The 16,888-nt window shown below is 52.2% G+C and overlaps 8 protein-coding genes across 8 annotated transcripts; 5 read left to right on the top strand and 3 right to left on the bottom strand.

The window, feature by feature from the left end:
* Positions 1-312: 312 nt before the first annotated feature.
* A1O3_02595 (CMGC/CDK/CDK5 protein kinase) lies at positions 313-1,612 on the top strand (the record flags this gene model as incomplete). The annotated part of the gene is made up of 2 exons (XM_007732735.1): positions 313-585; positions 641-1,612. The coding sequence occupies 2 exons, from the start codon at positions 313-315 to the stop codon at positions 1,610-1,612; spliced, it is 1,245 nt and encodes a 414-aa protein (XP_007730925.1).
* Positions 1,613-2,344: 732 nt separating this feature from the next.
* On the top strand, positions 2,345-3,683 carry A1O3_02594 (pyruvate dehydrogenase E1 component subunit alpha; the record flags this gene model as incomplete). Its single annotated transcript, XM_007732734.1, has 3 exons — positions 2,345-2,476; positions 2,533-2,666; positions 2,720-3,683. 3 exons carry the CDS (start codon positions 2,345-2,347, stop codon positions 3,681-3,683), a joined length of 1,230 nt encoding a protein of 409 aa, XP_007730924.1.
* A 493-nt stretch (positions 3,684-4,176) lies between these two features.
* Positions 4,177-5,980, top strand: A1O3_02593 (uncharacterized protein; the record flags this gene model as incomplete). The annotated part of the gene is made up of 4 exons (XM_007732733.1): positions 4,177-5,683; positions 5,733-5,795; positions 5,847-5,880; positions 5,938-5,980. The coding sequence occupies 4 exons, from the start codon at positions 4,177-4,179 to the stop codon at positions 5,978-5,980; spliced, it is 1,647 nt and encodes a 548-aa protein (XP_007730923.1).
* Positions 5,981-9,598: 3,618 nt separating this feature from the next.
* On the bottom strand, positions 9,599-10,737 carry A1O3_02592 (uncharacterized protein; the record flags this gene model as incomplete). The annotated part of the gene is made up of 2 exons (XM_007732732.1): positions 9,599-10,304; positions 10,364-10,737. The coding sequence occupies 2 exons, from the start codon at positions 10,735-10,737 to the stop codon at positions 9,599-9,601; spliced, it is 1,080 nt and encodes a 359-aa protein (XP_007730922.1).
* A 509-nt stretch (positions 10,738-11,246) lies between these two features.
* On the top strand, positions 11,247-11,968 carry A1O3_02591 (uncharacterized protein; the record flags this gene model as incomplete). The annotated part of the gene is made up of 2 exons (XM_007732731.1): positions 11,247-11,522; positions 11,633-11,968. 2 exons carry the CDS (start codon positions 11,247-11,249, stop codon positions 11,966-11,968), a joined length of 612 nt encoding a protein of 203 aa, XP_007730921.1.
* A 607-nt stretch (positions 11,969-12,575) lies between these two features.
* On the bottom strand, positions 12,576-13,649 carry A1O3_02590 (pyrroline-5-carboxylate reductase; the record flags this gene model as incomplete). Its single annotated transcript, XM_007732730.1, has 2 exons — positions 12,576-13,516; positions 13,565-13,649. 2 exons carry the CDS (start codon positions 13,647-13,649, stop codon positions 12,576-12,578), a joined length of 1,026 nt encoding a protein of 341 aa, XP_007730920.1.
* A 413-nt stretch (positions 13,650-14,062) lies between these two features.
* On the top strand, positions 14,063-14,842 carry A1O3_02589 (uncharacterized protein; the record flags this gene model as incomplete). The annotated part of the gene is made up of 1 exon (XM_007732729.1): positions 14,063-14,842. One exon carries the CDS (start codon positions 14,063-14,065, stop codon positions 14,840-14,842), a length of 780 nt encoding a protein of 259 aa, XP_007730919.1.
* Positions 14,843-15,074: 232 nt separating this feature from the next.
* On the bottom strand, positions 15,075-16,603 carry A1O3_02588 (uncharacterized protein; the record flags this gene model as incomplete). The annotated part of the gene is made up of 2 exons (XM_007732728.1): positions 15,075-16,525; positions 16,582-16,603. The coding sequence occupies 2 exons, from the start codon at positions 16,601-16,603 to the stop codon at positions 15,075-15,077; spliced, it is 1,473 nt and encodes a 490-aa protein (XP_007730918.1).
* Between the last annotated feature and the right edge of the window lie 285 nt (positions 16,604-16,888).

Below are 16,888 nucleotides of genomic sequence, written 5' to 3'. Positions count from 1 at the left end.
CAATGCCCAGGCCAGGCACTAGTATCCGTACAACGAGTGACTTGGGGCGTGGCTTTGGCGGAGGGTGGACACACAGGCCTTCTCAGAAGAGTTGAAAGGAAAAGCGTGACACACGGGCGGCCTGCACAAGAGATGCAAATATTATCAGACAGACCTTTTCGTTGTTCCACAAGCGATCTCTTTTAGCCGCTCGTGGCAAATGATGCGCGCGTCTTGTATGTCGGAAACTGGCCTGGCCTTACGCTGAAGGCGAAGATCTCGCACTACTAAAGGAAAGGAAGGCTGTCTCTCTTTCCTCGCCTGTTCCTTGTCATGTCTTCTCGCTCCACAACTATTCCCCATCGATCTTCAGTCTCGTCGACCACTTCGTCGCAGCCTCCTCAGACATCCCACTCTCAATCAAGAACCCAGCAGCCTCAAAGACTCACTGCCCAACAACTCGCCGAACGTGTCATCTCTCCCGCCTCGATCCTCTTTCCACACGGTTCGACCCCGCCTCCCGGAAGAGACCGTCTGCAAGCCCAACGCAGGTCGCCTTTCCCGATGGATCGAAGGCATCCCAGTTCATTCCAACAATTGGAAAAGGTACGTTGCAACCTCTCACAAGCATGCTACCGTCAGGCTAAAATTCGACGTGCAGTTAGGGGAGGGGACATATGCCACCGTATACAAAGGTCGAAACCGACAGACCGGCGATCTCGTCGCACTCAAAGAGATTCATCTCGACTCCGAAGAGGGAACCCCGTCGACGGCGATCCGAGAGATCAGTTTGATGAAAGAGTTGAAACATGAAAACATAGTCACACTATACGATGTCATCCATACAGAGAATAAACTGATGTTGGTCTTCGAGTACATGGATAAGGACTTGAAAAAGTACATGGACGCTCGCGGGGACCGGGGCCAACTTGATCAGGTCACGATCAAGAGGTTCATGCAGGATCTACTGAGGGGAGTTGCGTTCTGTCATGAGAACCGAGTCCTTCACCGCGATCTGAAACCTCAGAATCTTTTAATCAACACCAGGGGACAACTCAAGTTGGCAGATTTCGGTCTAGCAAGAGCATTCGGAATCCCGGTCAATACCTTCTCCAACGAAGTTGTCACGCTTTGGTATCGGGCTCCGGATGTGCTCCTTGGGTCCCGGACGTACAACACAAGCATTGATATCTGGTCGGCTGGTTGCATCATGGCGGAGATGTACACGGGTCGTCCACTGTTCCCTGGCACAACCAACGAGGATCAACTACAGAAGATCTTCCGGTTGATGGGCACACCGTCCGAACGGACCTGGCCGGGCATCTCTCAGCTACCCGAGTACAAGGCCAACTTTCCATCGTACGCCACGCAATCGTTAGCCATTCTACTGCCGCAGGTGGACCAGCTGGGCCTCGATCTGTTGGGCAAGCTGCTGCAGCTCAGACCCGAAAACCGAATCAACGCACAAGATGCTCTGAGACACCCATGGTTCCAAGACCTTCCCGACTACGTGGGACAAGGACGGGTTCAGGTCAGCTCGTCCTTGCACCAACCTGGGCAACTCGGACATCAAGGCGTGGTGCCTGGAGGGTATGGTACGCAGCCTGGGTTGGTGGGGCCAGGAGGATACTGAGTTTAGTTGTTCTTGCGAGAGTGAAGGTTGTTGGACCATGTGCACGACGCATGGAACACTCGAGCAGGAAATGCAGTGGAAAGATCATTTATCTTCAGGCAAGGAATGCAAGGAAGAACGAATAGGGAGACGAGGTCAACACGCACTGATGATACCCGATTCTAGTGGGATGTATGGCATTGCCATCTTTGAGGCGGTGGGACCATGATATGCCTGCGATACGAGTATTGATCAAGATCATGTTTAAAGCTGAGAGTTCGGCCAACATTCAAATAGGGGGAACTCTTGTCTCCTACCCGTTACTATGGCCTACATATGTACGGTCTGGAAGCCAACATGCTCCCGACAAGTTCCAGTAGACACTAGGAGTATGAATTGCCTGTATGCTGAGGCAGTCATCCAAATTTACTATACAGAGTAGTCCGTACAGATAGTCCCGGCTGTACCACTAATTACTATTATTAGCAACTGTGAGCTGTGAGCAGCAGTACACCGTACTACTGCGGAGTACACCGTCCTCGCCGCTCGCATGCGATGCCAAGGCGACCCTCCTTCCAGTTGCCAGTGCAGTGGCGCTCCTCCGTTGGCTTGAAGTCCGAGTCCTCGGACGCTAGTGCTTTTCCGGCGCCCCAACCGCAATTGATAGCTAAAACACCTCAAACCTATCTCTCTCATCAATTGCCTACTGTAGTTCCATCGAGTCTCTCCGTTCTTCCACCATCTGTCCGTGCCATGTTGTCGAAAGCCTGCCTTCGAGGGCTCGGCCTCCAGTCACTTCCGAAGAGACGAGCGTACCAGCTTGTCCGCAGATCGGTCACCACAGATGCTGCAAGCTCTCACGCAGAGAAAGATGATGTCCCGGAGGTATGATAAATTATTGGATGGCATTTTCCATGCGACAGACTAACAGAGACCCTCAGGAAGATGACAAGCCCTTCCAAGTCAAGCTCCACGATGAGAGTTTCGAGACCTATATGCTCGACCCTCCCCCATACACCCTCGACACCACGAAGAAGGAGCTGAAGCAGATGTACACTGATATGGTCACAGTCCGGTAAGTGAAGCATGGGAAAGTTTTGACCGACCATGCATTGACACTAGTGCTAGTCGAATGGAGATGGCCGCAGACAGACTGTACAAGGAAAAGAAGATTCGAGGTTTCTGTCATCTGTCGACGGGTCAGGAGGCTGTTGCGGTTGGTATCGAACATGCCATCACGAAGCACGATGCCATTATTACCGCCTACCGGTGTCATGGTTTCGCGCTTATGCGCGGCGGGACTGTCAAATCCATCATTGGTGAACTGCTAGGCCGTCGGCACGGTATTGCCTATGGAAAAGGAGGTTCTATGCATATGTTTACTCACAACTTCTTTGGAGGCAATGGTATCGTTGGCGCTCAGGTACCCGTCGGCGCCGGAATTGCCTTTGCGCACCAATACCTAGGCAGCAAGACCGCAACCGTCACTTTGTACGGTGATGGTGCTTCCAACCAAGGTCAAGTCTTTGAGGCGTTCAACATGGCCAAGTTGTGGAACCTGCCGGTGTTGTTCGGATGCGAGAACAACAAGTACGGCATGGGAACATCGGCTGCACGATCTTCGGCCTTGACGGATTACTATAAGCGTGGACAGTATATCCCCGGTCTGAAGGTGAATGCCATGGATGTGCTTGCCGTGAAAGCTGCCGTGCAATATGGCAAGCAGTATACGGCGGACGACAAGGGGCCGTTGGTGATTGAATATGTCACTTACAGATATGGTGGCCACTCGATGTCCGACCCTGGCACAACCTACAGGACTAGAGAGGAGATCCAGAGAATGCGATCCACCAACGATCCTATCGCCGGTCTGAAGCAAAAGATTCTCGACTGGGGCGTCTGTACTGAGGACGAGCTCAAGCAAATCGACAAGAAAGCCCGGGAAGACGTTGATGCGGAAGTTGCTGAGGCCGAGAAGATGGCACCTCCCGAGCCAACTCCCAAGATTCTCTATGAGGATGTCTATGCTCGTGGCAGTGAGCCTGCTTTCCTGCGTGGCCGCACGCCTGACGAGACATATTATTACCAATGAGGGCTGTTTCCTTAATCAAGGCATGTTTGGCGAAAAGCAGATTCGAAGCAGTGTATACTTAACAGGCCTACCTTGGCTAGCAAGGGGCTTTTCAGCATCCTATGGACCGGGTTGGGAATGAAATGTCTTTTAGGTGGATCGGAGTGAACGCCAAATTCTAAAGAAGTCTTCCTTTGTTGTTGTCGCGGGCGTAGCCCTCCCCCTGGCCCAAGGCGGTCTGGTCTGTTGCCACATACTCCGTACAGTACCACATGCTTCCAAGGAGTCGTAGATTTTAGCAGCCTTAGTCAGCAGCGGAGAATTCGGACTGCCAATAGCCGAGCTCCAAAGTTGAACCATGATGCAAGTGCGATGGGCACCCGACTGCGTGCACTCTTGGTGCCCTGGCCCTTGTCTTCGCTGCTCTCTCCAGACCGCCATCCACCTCGGCCAACCCTCGCCTGTCCCTTGTCGTCAACATCTGTATAACGCCCACGAATCTCGAAGTCGAACCATGGCGGCGGCCGTTGGAGAATCCTCGCCCTTGCTTCCACAGCATGCAGCTTCCGTGGGGTCCCCGTCACGCCTAGGTGGAAGAAATCAACGAACTGTCACGTTTAATCCGTTGACCTCCGTCAGTATGCAGTCAGGCGCTACATCTTCGGGATCTTTAAGGCCAGTGCAAAGTCCCTCGGCAGCCCTCACGAGCTCGTCCCAGCCCAGCCGTGAACAGCAACCCATGCTCAGTGCCTTCAACTCGAAATTGCGCCGGAGAAATAGCCATGGTTCTCCGTTACCTACCACACAGCCGTTTCATGCAGCCCCTCGTGCTGGAGCCCAGCGAACGACCAAGACGATCGAGAAACTGAAGATCCTGCCAAACCCTGACATCGCAGAGGAGGAACCGGATGAAGAAAGTGGGAGAGATGTGTATTCACAGTTTACAAGAATCAAAGATCCAACGGCGAGAAGAGATGCAGCCAGACTAGGAAAAGCGGACAGGGATAGATTACCTCGCGTTACGGCGTATTGCATTGCACAGGGCTACCGGCTTGATGGAATCATGAAGTTCATGAAATCGCGGACAAGAACGAGAGGTGCGAATCCGAAGCTGTTTGATGAATGCCTGTACAGTCCGTATGACTACGAGTATCTGAAGAAACACGACAAGAACAAGGGGGACTCGAGGAGCAACAGCCCAGTGCAAGAAAGAATCGCAAGGGTTATGGCGAGTCCAAGGATTGCGCCGGGGGAGAGAAGATTCTCGGACAGTGTGGTAGAGGTGGAGGACAATAAAAAACAAAGACGAGACGACCTTATCGACTTACAGGATGAGCTGGGAGGCCCCGGTATGATGGAGGAATCGGCCGAACTAGCTATGACAGCAACGCGCTCTTCCACCGACCTTCGACATCCCGAGAATGATGACATGCACCAGCGATCAAACTCCGAACTCTCCACAAAAGTAGACACCCCCGAAATCTTCATATTCGACTACGGTACCGTCGTCATCTGGGGAATGACCGTCCAGCAGGAGCAGCGATTTTTGAACGACATGTCAAAGTTCAGCGACGCACCATTGCCTCAGGAGAGCGTGCAGACAGAAAACTTCAACTTCTACTATACCAAAGAGTACCAGGCCCGCATCTACAACGACTTTATTAGCTTGAGGGACCCCCGCAATTACATGACCAAACTAGCCATCAGTCATGCTCTCTCTCAGAGTGTGAAGACCAGTCTGTTTGAAGATCTGGTCAGCGAGACCATCGAGGCGACGAGCCCTCTTCCCGCCCTGATCGCCCAGACGGGCAGCGTCAACCTAACCAGGCGTCAACTGAACATGCAGATAGGGGAGTTGTTCATTCTAAGAATCAACATTCACTTGCAGGGAAGCGTTCTTGACAGCCCCGAGTTGATGTGGGCAGAACCGCACCTAGAGCCTGTGTATGCGGCAGTCAGAAGCTATCTCGAAATTGAACAGCGCGTTGGCCTATTGACTGAGAGACTCGATGTCATCGCTGGTAAGCTTATTTGCAATAGAATTGGCCATACAGATTGCTGACTAGGCAGATTTGCTGGCTGTTTTGAGAGAGCAAGGAAGCCGACGACATGGCGAGGTACTGGAATGGATCGGTGCGGAAATCTTTTCGGCTTCCTAGTCAAACGCCTGCTAACGGATTACAGTCATCGTCCTCATCGCAGCGGAAATTCTGGTTGCGTAGGCTACCATCCTCGCGCCCTTCTGAATGCTCTCTTTGCTGACTTGTCTGCGCAGTGCCATCAACATCGTCGTCGACCTCTACGCCGGCGTTGACTAGACCTTCTGACCACACTCATCAATCCTATCATATCTATGCTTACAGGCTCACAATTATCTTTCAATCGCGGATCACCCACATTGCGGCATCCAACTTGTCCAGAGTTCTCCCAATAGACTGGAGCATCCAGTTGGTACCTATTGTCTTGTCCTTACAGATCGAGAAATCTAGCGAGGGCGTTAGGGGAGCACGGACGACTTTTCTTCTTGTGTCGAGCGAGTCCTGCTGGAAATGGCAACGCCTTTCCTTCTTGTCACGTTTTGCAAGCTCCGTTCAAACCGGGGAAAATGTACATTTTTGTTCAAACAGGTGACTGAGTCACCGAGTATCTGGTGGAGTCCACACAGATTTGTCATGAATAGTCTAGAAAGAGGAGAATTTGCATCTTCATATCTGCGGCTGGCTCTCCTCATTCTTGTTCTTTGGTCTCTCGTGTTGTTCTTGCTATGAGGACTTGGACGACGACAATAACAGCAACAGAACCACCGCACCACCACCACGGGAACCACACAAATGCGAGCATACCGGTGTCTAGAAACTGTTTCCCTTCTTTGAAGCTGACTCTATTTTAGTCTGGTGTTGTATGAACACCCACATCCGCTCCCAACCGCCCAACCACAGATGTGTCGCCGAGATACTAGATACAACAACCCCCAATGCATCCACAGACCAGCAGCCTGTCCTCTCTCCTCCTCCCACCAACAGCTCGAAGGTGCCATAAGGGTCAGCCCTTCCTAAGAGGGTATGGTGTCCGTAGACTACCACAAACCACAACCACAACCACCACCACGCCTTTCCAGACCTGAGCTCCCTGCTCCATTCATTCCCAGTTCTGACAAACAGCCACCACGAACACCATGACCACCCTTCGCCCGCCTGCCCGTCCGACCCATTCCCACCCCTGACTGAGTCCTGCCTTCCAAACCCCAGATCCAAACACAGTACCACGGACCACAGAGGATTTTCCCCAGCATCAACATCAAACACCAATATCCTGTCCAAGACAGAAGTCACAACACAACAACACAACAACACCAGTACAAGTCTCATGCCCTTTCTGCATCACCATCCTCTTGCAATCTCGCTTCCATCCGAATAACTCCGTTTCCGTCTCCGCCCTCTGACTTTGTCAGTAACCTGAATTGAAGTCTATCGAATTTCTCCACACGCGCAATCCTGGGCCGCATTTCGCCTCTTCCCCGTCGTGCTAAGCTAATGAGATGTTCTGGCCTTGTTCTTTTTTTCTCCCTTTTGTTCTTGCTTTCTTGACGTTGGCCTTCCTTTCTGGGCATCTTCTCTCTTCTCTTTTTGTGGCCTTTTTGTTTTGTTTTGTAATATGACGGGGGTTTTGATGGCTTGCTTCAGGTCGAAATGTTCCCTTCTCTGTCACTCCTCTCCACTGTGCCTGTATCCTCCGTGGTCCTCGCTCCATCGCTCGCTCCTCCAATACCCACTGCACATTGTCAATTGCCTTCGCCTGACCATGCAGATTCCCTTGACCCTTCCTCGGATGTATTCAGCCTCTTTGACTTTTGTTTTCTTTTTTTGACGGTGGCCTTCCTTTTTGGGCATCTTCTGTTCTTTTTTTTCTTTTCAGCTTTTTTGTATGCTGAAGCGAGGTCTGATATACTCCTCACAGCAAGACATAACCCTGCAGATGAACCCTGCCTTGCTGAATCCTTAAGAGAGCGTTGAGCCAAAGCCCAGCACCTCAGAAGGTGGATGTATAAAGAAGAAAAAGAGAGTATTACAGATTGAGGTGAAGGGGATTTATATAATATTACACCCCTGCAGAACACTAGGGCTTCTTTGGTCACATGTCTAGATCGCGCCTGTACAGGGAGGAGAAGTGAGGTGAGAAGTGAGGTGAGGCTGCGTTGAAGCCTTACAGCGGCTACGAAGATGAGCCTGCTAGAATAGCTACTTGAACATTCCTGCCTCACAGCTGTGTAGCCTTGTCAAATCCACCTGTACGATATTCAAACACGTTTTGCCGTGCATAAAAGATGTAATAGTCCATTCCATAGTGCCTCGAACTCAAACCCCCGGTGTAAATGGATGTTGCGTGGCAGCCAGACTGTCTTTGATGGCTAGGTTTAGCATCCTGGCATAGTATTCTCACTTTATCCGCAGCCCTTGTGACTCGCGAAGGCACTTCGTTCTGCGGTGAAGTTGGGGTGGAGCGTCACTAGAGGACTCTCTGATCCTGTCGCAACGGGTCGATCCAGCGGCCACAACCACTCGTTGACCTTGTTTCTGCCGCACCCTGAGTTGAGCTTCGCGGTTCAACCTTCATGAAATTCACTCCAGATCAATGATCCAGCACGCATGTGATCTGTTTCTCGCCAAGACCAAGATCAGTCTTCTCGTGTATAAGTAACCCCGTCCCCCTCCACTCTCTTCCCTCTTTCCTTCTTCTTTTTCCCTTCTCTCAAGTCAGGCAAGACCATTTCTGTTTTGACATCTATCCATGGGGTTCTCTCATGGTAAGATCGAGGCCACATACATTACCTTGTCCCAAGCATGCTGGTCTTACATTTCCACCGGCTGCTGACTTCTCTGAAGTCCAAGGGTCCAACTTGCCGCACACCAGAGTGGCACCTTGCTTGAGCTCCAGAACAGCCTATTTGGTCTACATCTTGTTTCAAGATTTCAGGCACATTGTTCTCGAGTTTCCCCGACGCTGGCAAAGGGACGAACAAAGCCAACAGCTCTTACATCCTCCCGATCTTGGTTTTCTTTTGAGATCTTTTTGTCGCAAGATTTTTCGGGTACCAGTGTGACTTACGAGTCTTGTTCCAGCCGAGCGGGGGTCTTTGGCTAGGCTATGCGTTCCACTTTAGTGTTGGCTCCCTTTTTGGGTGAGTCTCGATAGCTGCGGCTGTGTTCTCTACGGAGTCTCAGTATGCCAGAGACAATGCGTTCCGAGGATGCCATTGGCTTGGTCTAGGGGTGACCCTGGAAGGAGGTGATCTTGATGATGGCAGTCCAGGAATGTTTCTGTCGGAAGCAGTTCCTTGCCGAGAGGCCCTCTTACTGCGAGGCATGCAGATACGAGTGCATTATTGGGAGCAGACCCATGGCCCAAAAGGCATCTTGTGGCAAGGCTGTTTGGCTTGCAGGCATCCGTCCTCTCGACGAATGCCTGTCAAATTTTTGGCTCTTCTTTTTCTTCTTCTCTCATAGAAGAGGTGTGACTTGAACCTTGTCAGAGCTTGCTCTGACTGGCTTCTTCAATGAGTACCAGCCTTCCATTCGTGGTCGGCAATTCTGGGAATCTTTCCCTCGTGTTTTGGCTACATGCCACTTGTGGTGGGTGGTCGTTACACATTTGAACTTTTACACACTCTCGGTTTCTTTGGATACCCTTTTTTTTTCATCGTTCAACTTGGCCTTGTGCTAGGGTACGGAGAAGAGGGAATGGAAGGGTCGGTCGCAAAAGTCGGTATAACGGTTTCAATGTTTGAGGAGGACAAGTAAGAGGTATAAGCCTAGGTATAAGCCTATGAACCGCGGCGCAGCGGACTTTTCGTCTTGAGACGCCTCTTGGATGGTGTGGAGAAGGAAGACTGATTGCTCAGGTGTACCGATAATGTCTGTCGCCATTGGCCTTGAATGCTACTTCTTACCGGACGGCTGACCCTGTTGCTGTTGCTGCTGCTTCATCAGCGCCATCTTTGCTCTCGCGCTCCTGCTTCCTCCCAATTTGGGTCCTCTAGACTCTGTTGCGGCTCCCGCCGATGTCTTGGATTGGCTGGCGGCCTTGTGCCTGTGATGTCTATCCGCGATGGCGTCCATGAACTCCTGCCGGAATTGCTCGGCTAGCCGCTCATCGGCATCACCTCCCTCAGCATCTGTCCCAGCCGAGTCCTTGGAACGCTGTGGATCGTTCACATCGTAAATGTCCAGCTTATGCTCGTGCAGCACCTGCTCCACCAGCGCGTCGCGCGCGATGTCCTCGCTGTTCCTCCGTTTCCGCGGTCGAGGCCTCATCGGCTTCCCGTCACGACCGATCCGCGGCTTGCGAGGTTTCGGCGCCGGCAGTTCCTCTGCCATAGGGGGCTGACCTGATATGGCGCGCTGCAGGGCGGCCTGGGTCCGCGCAAGGTTGAGGTCGTGCGCCGAAGAGCCTAGATCGACTTCGGACAGCTGGCGAACCGAGGCTGGAAGGGATTGACTAGCCGGCTGTACTGGTGCTGTAGTCGATCTGTTGGACGTCGTCAACTGAGAGGCGGAATCAGTTTCCCGAACCTGCGGTGTAGGGTTTGATGGAGAAACAGTGCGAATTCGCCGTCGAGCCAATTCAGCGTCTATGAATGCAACCCTTATCCTGTTAGTAACCCGTGTCTCCAAGAAATCAAGCTTCGGGATTCAGGTACGAACATATGTTGATCGACATCAATCACCTGCCCAGTGCTGCTGACAAACCGATTGCCGATGTCTATCGGCTTGTCGATGGCTTGTTCCGCTCTGAAGGTGGCTGATTGGGATCCGTCGGCGTCCAGTCTGTGTGTTGTCTTTGTGTTTGAGAATTGGACACCAGCGACGGGTTTGCGGACATGTTTTCTAGCCCGGATCAGATTAGAGAGATCGACTTCGGAGGCGTCTGACTGCTGGGCGTCGGCCTTATCGCCCTGCTGGTCTCCATCCCCTATTGGGGTCGATTCGGGGAGGGTTTGAGGTTCTGGTGATCTCTCGTGCTGGGTACGATTGATTTTCCTGCGCTTTGACGACCGGAATACTGCGACTTCGTCCATATTTTCAACATAATCGTGAACCGAAAGTCGCCTTAAAAGTTCGGGTGGCAACCGCGCCGGCGAGAAACTGGGCGAAGTGCAGCCCGAGATGAGTATCCAGCCAACAGCTTTCTACACCCTGTAAAACTCCTCAAGAAGTCGTTTTATCAGTTCTCCTTGCGGGGGTTTCACGCTTTTTCTCGTCTCGGCGGGTTGAAGCCTCGATCGGCCACCTGCAATCATGACGTTGAGTTAAGCCTCCCACCAAAAGTGGCCCACGGTAGTACTACTACGGAGTATTTCTCGGGTCTCACGTGACCCTTTCAGCAACTACCACGAGCCCAGGCAAATTAAAGCAGCTTCATTTTATTCCGGAAGAAGAACAAGATTTTGACGGGCTTGGCGCGATATTGACTTTCTCGCATCCAATGCATGAGAGGTCCGAGACGATCTTGTGAAGCCACTGCATCTCATTAACCCTGGTCCAGATTTTGTCCTTCTTCCCTCCTGGTTTGCCCCTATAAACAATAATGGCTGTCCAAGCACCGTCCGCCACGTACCGATGCTGCCGGCTCGCGGCCCGGTTACAGCAACGAAACATGTCCTCATACTGCCTGCGCCTGTCCTCCACAAGCTCCGCAAATCAATATAGACGGAGGGACAGCCCGTCATGTTCATTACAGTCGAGAAGATGGCAGTCGACTGATGCAGCGGCCGCGCCTACGAATCCCAAAATCGCTAGTATCGTCGATCAAATATCGCAGTTGACACTGCTGGAGACAGCCGACCTAGTTGCAAGCTTGAAGGTACGTCGACAAGATGCATGCCGGTGTCTAGCATTGCCCATCGTGGTCTCAAGGCTCAGGCTTATACCAGCTGCCTTCTTGTAAGAGCTTCAACTGATTCCTGGGCATAGTCGCATCTCAACATCCCTGACATGGCCTTCGCCGCGCCCGCAGCCTCCTCGGCAGCTGGCTCTGCCGGCGCCGCGGCACCTGCTGCTGAAGAGGAGGAAGCTGCACCTGCCCCGGCCGAGAAGACCATGTTCACCTTGAAACTCCAGTCGTTCGATGCCGCCGCCAAACCCAAGGTCATCAAGGAAGTCAAGAGTATGCTCGGCCTGAGTCTGGTCGACAGCAAGAAGTTTGTGGAGAGTGCTCCTAAGGTCCTCAAGGAGAGCGTGCCGAAAGAGGATGCCGAGAAGATTGTGGCGGCCATGAAGGCGCTGGGTGCTGTGGTCGAAATGGAGTAAATCACTGGGGATTGGCTCCAAGGCCCTGTCGACGGCGAGGCATCTCACTAGAAGAGAGAGGCTGCGTCGCCCGGATGACATGCATGTAGCATTGCCTGGTGCTTACTAGGCACTGAAGGACCTGCAGTCTCCGCCGAGCTTCGGGTCAAATCGTCGAGCTCGAGATGACAGGATACACCTCTTCTGCCTTTGCGGAGCAGACCAGGCAGTAGCCGGAGGATCGCTTTTTGTCGGAGACATGTCCACACAGAGCCTTGTGTAACTATACGCTAAAACCGGTGAACGGGTAGGCTTGGGATTTCATCAAATTGTACCATTCGAAATACAACTACTCTTCCAGCATGTGTCTGTAAACAGGTCAGAACAGATCGGAACACTGCCATTGCAGTATATGATGCTTTACGGCTTCCGCTCTCCATCTACGCTGACAAGAGTGAACGTATGACTCGTTTTGTCTTCCAACCTCTATATTCCTCAAAGAGATAGGCCAGTCTTGTCAACGCCGGACGTCCACAATCTATCACCCTTCATAAGATATGTTAAACAGAGGCGCAAAGCACTGTCTCATGCTCTTGCCTGGCTCAGTCCCATCCGGCATCTTCAGTTTCTATTGCTTCGAAAACCGTGTACCGTTAACGCCACTGACTCCCTTACCCAGCTCAGAAGCAACGACTGTCGCCTCTCTCACACTTCGTGCTACGGTGCCTCGTACGCGACCCTCTTCCAAAACCAACAATCCGCCAATAGTGCACCCACCGGGGGTACTAACCTTTTCTCTGACGAGTGCAGGATGCTCGCCATTTAGCACCATACCGGCTGTCCCACGCATTACCTGCGCGGCCATCAACTGTGCCTCCGCTCGGGGCAGACCCATGGCGACCGCCCCATCCGCCAAAGACTCGAGCATCAAAGCCAGAAATGCTGGTCCTGAACCAGCCAGTGCCGTAGAGACGTCCATCATTGAGGGTGGCAGGTGCACAACCCGCCCTATCCTGGTAAAGATCCATTCCACGACGGAAGAGAGCTCAGCGGGTAGAGGAGGTGTCGTAGTTGCAATAACTGTCATGGATTCCCGCACAACGGCTGCGGTGTTCGGCATGACTCGCACGATTCGGCATGCGTTGGAAGGAAGATCCTTGGGATATTCTGCTCCATACAGCGCTCGGCCGATCTGTTCAACCGGGACACCAGCGCAGATCGAGATCAAAATCTTGCCGCTAAGTGCCTCCTTTATGCCTTCTTCTTGGAGGATGTCGGCAACCATATACGGTTTGCAGCCCAAGATTACCACATCGGCGGCGGTAACACCTTTCACATTCTCATTCTGCAGTACCGTGACACTGGGGCGGTAGTCCTGGACCGCGACCTTGATGCGCTTGGCAGATTGGGGTCGGCGGACGCAAGCGATGAACTTGCTAGGCGTACGTGGTGGCGGACCTTCGGTGGTGGGTGTTGCGGTCCCGGAGTCAGGGTACGCAGGAGAAGGATTTGTTGAAGCCTCGGTCAAGGAGGAAAGGATACCGGAGAGGATGGCGATACCTAAAGTTCCTGCCTGTCCTTTAGCCACGATTCGATGTCAGTTGGATATGAACTCACCGCATCCTAGAACGGTCAGTGTCATCGCATTGTTGTTAGTGTCTAGGCTATTGGCGCCGTTTAGGGCACGGATTGCCGCTGCCATACTGAAGACTTGGTCTGGGAGGCTACGGGAAAGCACAGCTGGACAGACTGCTCACTGTCTTGTTTCAATGGAGTTGCGGGGTGATGGAATAATTTTTTGTATGTACAAGGCTCCGGAGCGGCCACGGTGACATACGGCGAAGTCCGCCTGCAAGGCACACCAATAATCACCGCTTCTCCGGATCCGCCTTGTAGTCGGACAAGTCTCTCGTCTTCCTAACTCTGCCAAATGTGGTACGTAGCCTGTGCCCCATCACAGGAGCCAGCACCGTCGCTAGGCTAGAGAAGGCCGATTAAGCTGATTCAAATACCGCGGCCGAGTCATCGCGCATAAAGACAACCGCCTCTATTTGCGCGACGGATGATGTGAAAGGCGCGTTTGGAGGATACCAACAGTAGCCTCAGCCATCAATCATGGCGGACCCTTTCGAAGTTCGCATGCGTTTCACCACGCTTCTCACCCATCTCTCTGCATCCGCAACGGCGTCAATAAAGACTGCACACTATGCACTCAAACACCGGGACATGGACGAGGATTTGCACTCCTGCATCCTCGAAAATCTGGAGAGGGGAAATAACATGAACAACCGAGCAAACATCATGTACTTTCTGGAACATCACGCTGACATCAACATGAAAGAAGGCGGGCACGAGGCGTATGTGGAAATGGTCAAGCGGGATATTCGGCGGATCGTGGATGCGGTCGCACAAAGTGGCGCAAATGTCAAGGTTGTGAGAAGGGTTGTGACCAGCCTGGGCGAAAAGGGAGTACTCACCCCCAATGTTCTCTCCGGGATCGAGTCTGGATTGAAAGAGAAAGAAGAAAAAATGGGAAGGCTACTTGGAGATGAAGATGGTAAGCCAGAAGGTGATAAGCATGCCGTGGACATGACGGCAGATGGTACAGCGGACAGTCATAAAGTCACACCAAGACCCGGACCAAATTCCGGAAAGTCGAACGCCGTCTCGAAAATGGACAAGAGAGCAATTGAGCAGAGAATCGAGGAGGACAGAGAACGAAACAAACGACTGCGCGAAAGTGTCTGGGCAGTTACTGGAGACGACGACCAGGAACTAGACAAGATGTGGGAGGAAGGAAGCTATCTTGGTGAAGACGAACGTGTGATTGCTGGCGAAGAAGCAGAGGAGCGACTCCAGTTCACACGGTATCATCGAATGATGTTAGGAACTTGAGCAGCATGAGAGCATCAGGTTCCGCCGAGCGGAATTTTCGATCCTGCTAAAATGGATCGCCACACCTCCAACGAGGCGCCTATCCAGTGCATCACTGTGCGACATTTTGCCTTACGGCACAGGGGCCATCCTATTTCTGGGTTGGGATGCTTCAGGCCTTGCCTCGAACTACCGAGATGACTGCTGATCACGAGCAAACCTAGAAACTCTGAGCCCGCAATTCCCAGACTGGTCAAGTCCGCGGCTTCTTAGATGATACACTGGTTTCACCCGACTCATCCTCATCAGATTCGACGACTTTCCTCTTGCGAACGCCATGCGATGAATCCCCATTCCCATGTCGATCTGCCTCCTTTTCTCTCCTTAGTGCGTAGGAGAGCAACAGGCCTTCATATTCATCTTCTTGTGCTCGAGCACTATCCTCAATCTGTGGGGGACGGTCTTCCAATGGGACCTGCTCAAGCAAATCCTTGTTCTTCTTGATAATGCGCTGCTTCAGCAACGTCCGCCACCAGTAATAATTTCTGTCATCTTCCTTGGCAGCTCTAGGACCTCGGACCTTGAGGCTGGTTAAGGACGCGCCACCAGCAGCACGGTGGGAAAGCGGTATCTGAGCAAGAAGGTACATTTCGACCATGCGCGAGAATTGTCGGCTGGCGATCTTGTTCTTAGCCCGGATAGTCTGGAGTTTGTCGACCTGGAGCAAGGTCGCGGTTGGCACTGCTTTCAGGCGGGCCCGTTCCACCGAGGCGAACGGTGATGAGTTGATTTTGATATCCGCTGCTTTGAACTGTGGCTCGAGCTTGTCAAAGTCGTTCAAGTCCCGCAATTTATCGAATTCTTCACTTGGATCTTCGACCGTCATCTCGACTATCGTTGGATCAGCAAGGACCTCGTCGTAGATCGCTTGGTACAAAGCGGAACCATGGCCATGTTGCTGATATGGCGGTGTTATCAAGAACTGTGATATCCGCAGTCGTGACGATAGTTTGGTGGGAGTGATTTCTTCTGAGGGTGGAAATGAGAAAGGAGTCACGTCCTCTCGTTCCGGGCCCGTCTTCTGAAATTTGTAGAAGCGGTACGTCGTGGCATACCCGACAAAGGAATACGGGCAAGCAAGCGGAGTTGGAGGCTCGGAAGACTTGTGATACACGAGATACACTCTCCATCTATCCAAAGTCCAGTCCACGTCGTCCAGATTGATGAACTGACCACCTTCGATGAAGAGGACGATGAGAATCTGAATGTTGTCGACAAGAGCCCGCAAGGGAGCATCCAGAAGTGACCCAGCCCATACTTCGTAACTTTGACCCCCTCTAGTGTATTTATTTACGCAAACGCCTGGTGGTGTCCATTTTGTCGCGTCTTTTTGCAGCTCTTTCTCGAAACCTTGTTGGAATGCAATTGGCGGCAGAAAGTTACCCAGGGTTTTGTTTAGATCGAGAGCACTTGTCGTCCCGATGGTCTGAAATTTCTTCTCGTATGTGATGTTGACATGCGGGCGCAAGTCGTGGGCGGCAAACTGTATCTCGACATCCAGGCCCTTGTAGCCAAATATCTGCTCTGCTTCTCCAACTATGGGATAGGTAAATTGAGGATGGAACTCATGTCGCGTGAGGATTCGGTGGTTCGGACCGGGTTGGACTAATGCAATCCGGATGGCTTCGTTTGCATTGACAGAGACTATATTACGTAGATCAGCAAGGATGAATCTCGATGTCTTCGTGCCACAAGCTCACATTCTTCAGAAGGCGCTGCCATGATGGCTGGATTGTTTGGTTCAAAGGGACATCAATGACCCATCATGGTCGGAAGATCTCTGCTAAACTGACCAGAATACTTGCCAGTCTGCAGATATGATGGATTAGGTGTACGGATTATATGTTCTCTCTCAAACCGCAGACGGCAGACGGAGTCTAGTCGCGAACTTGACGAGCACTTTACGCGTCAAGCGTACTGCCTTGTTGGTGCTAGGCCGCCAAGACTTTGCATGAAATTCTTCATCACGTGAAATACCTCCTCCACCAGCACTACGGTGGAGCAATC

Source organism: Capronia epimyces, assembly GCF_000585565.1.
Source record: "Capronia epimyces CBS 606.96 chromosome Unknown aczIQ-supercont1.2, whole genome shotgun sequence".
NCBI lineage: Eukaryota > Fungi > Ascomycota > Eurotiomycetes > Chaetothyriales > Herpotrichiellaceae > Capronia > Capronia epimyces.
The sequence above is the reverse complement of the archived record's forward strand: the minus strand, read 5'-3'. Positions and strand labels throughout refer to the sequence as shown.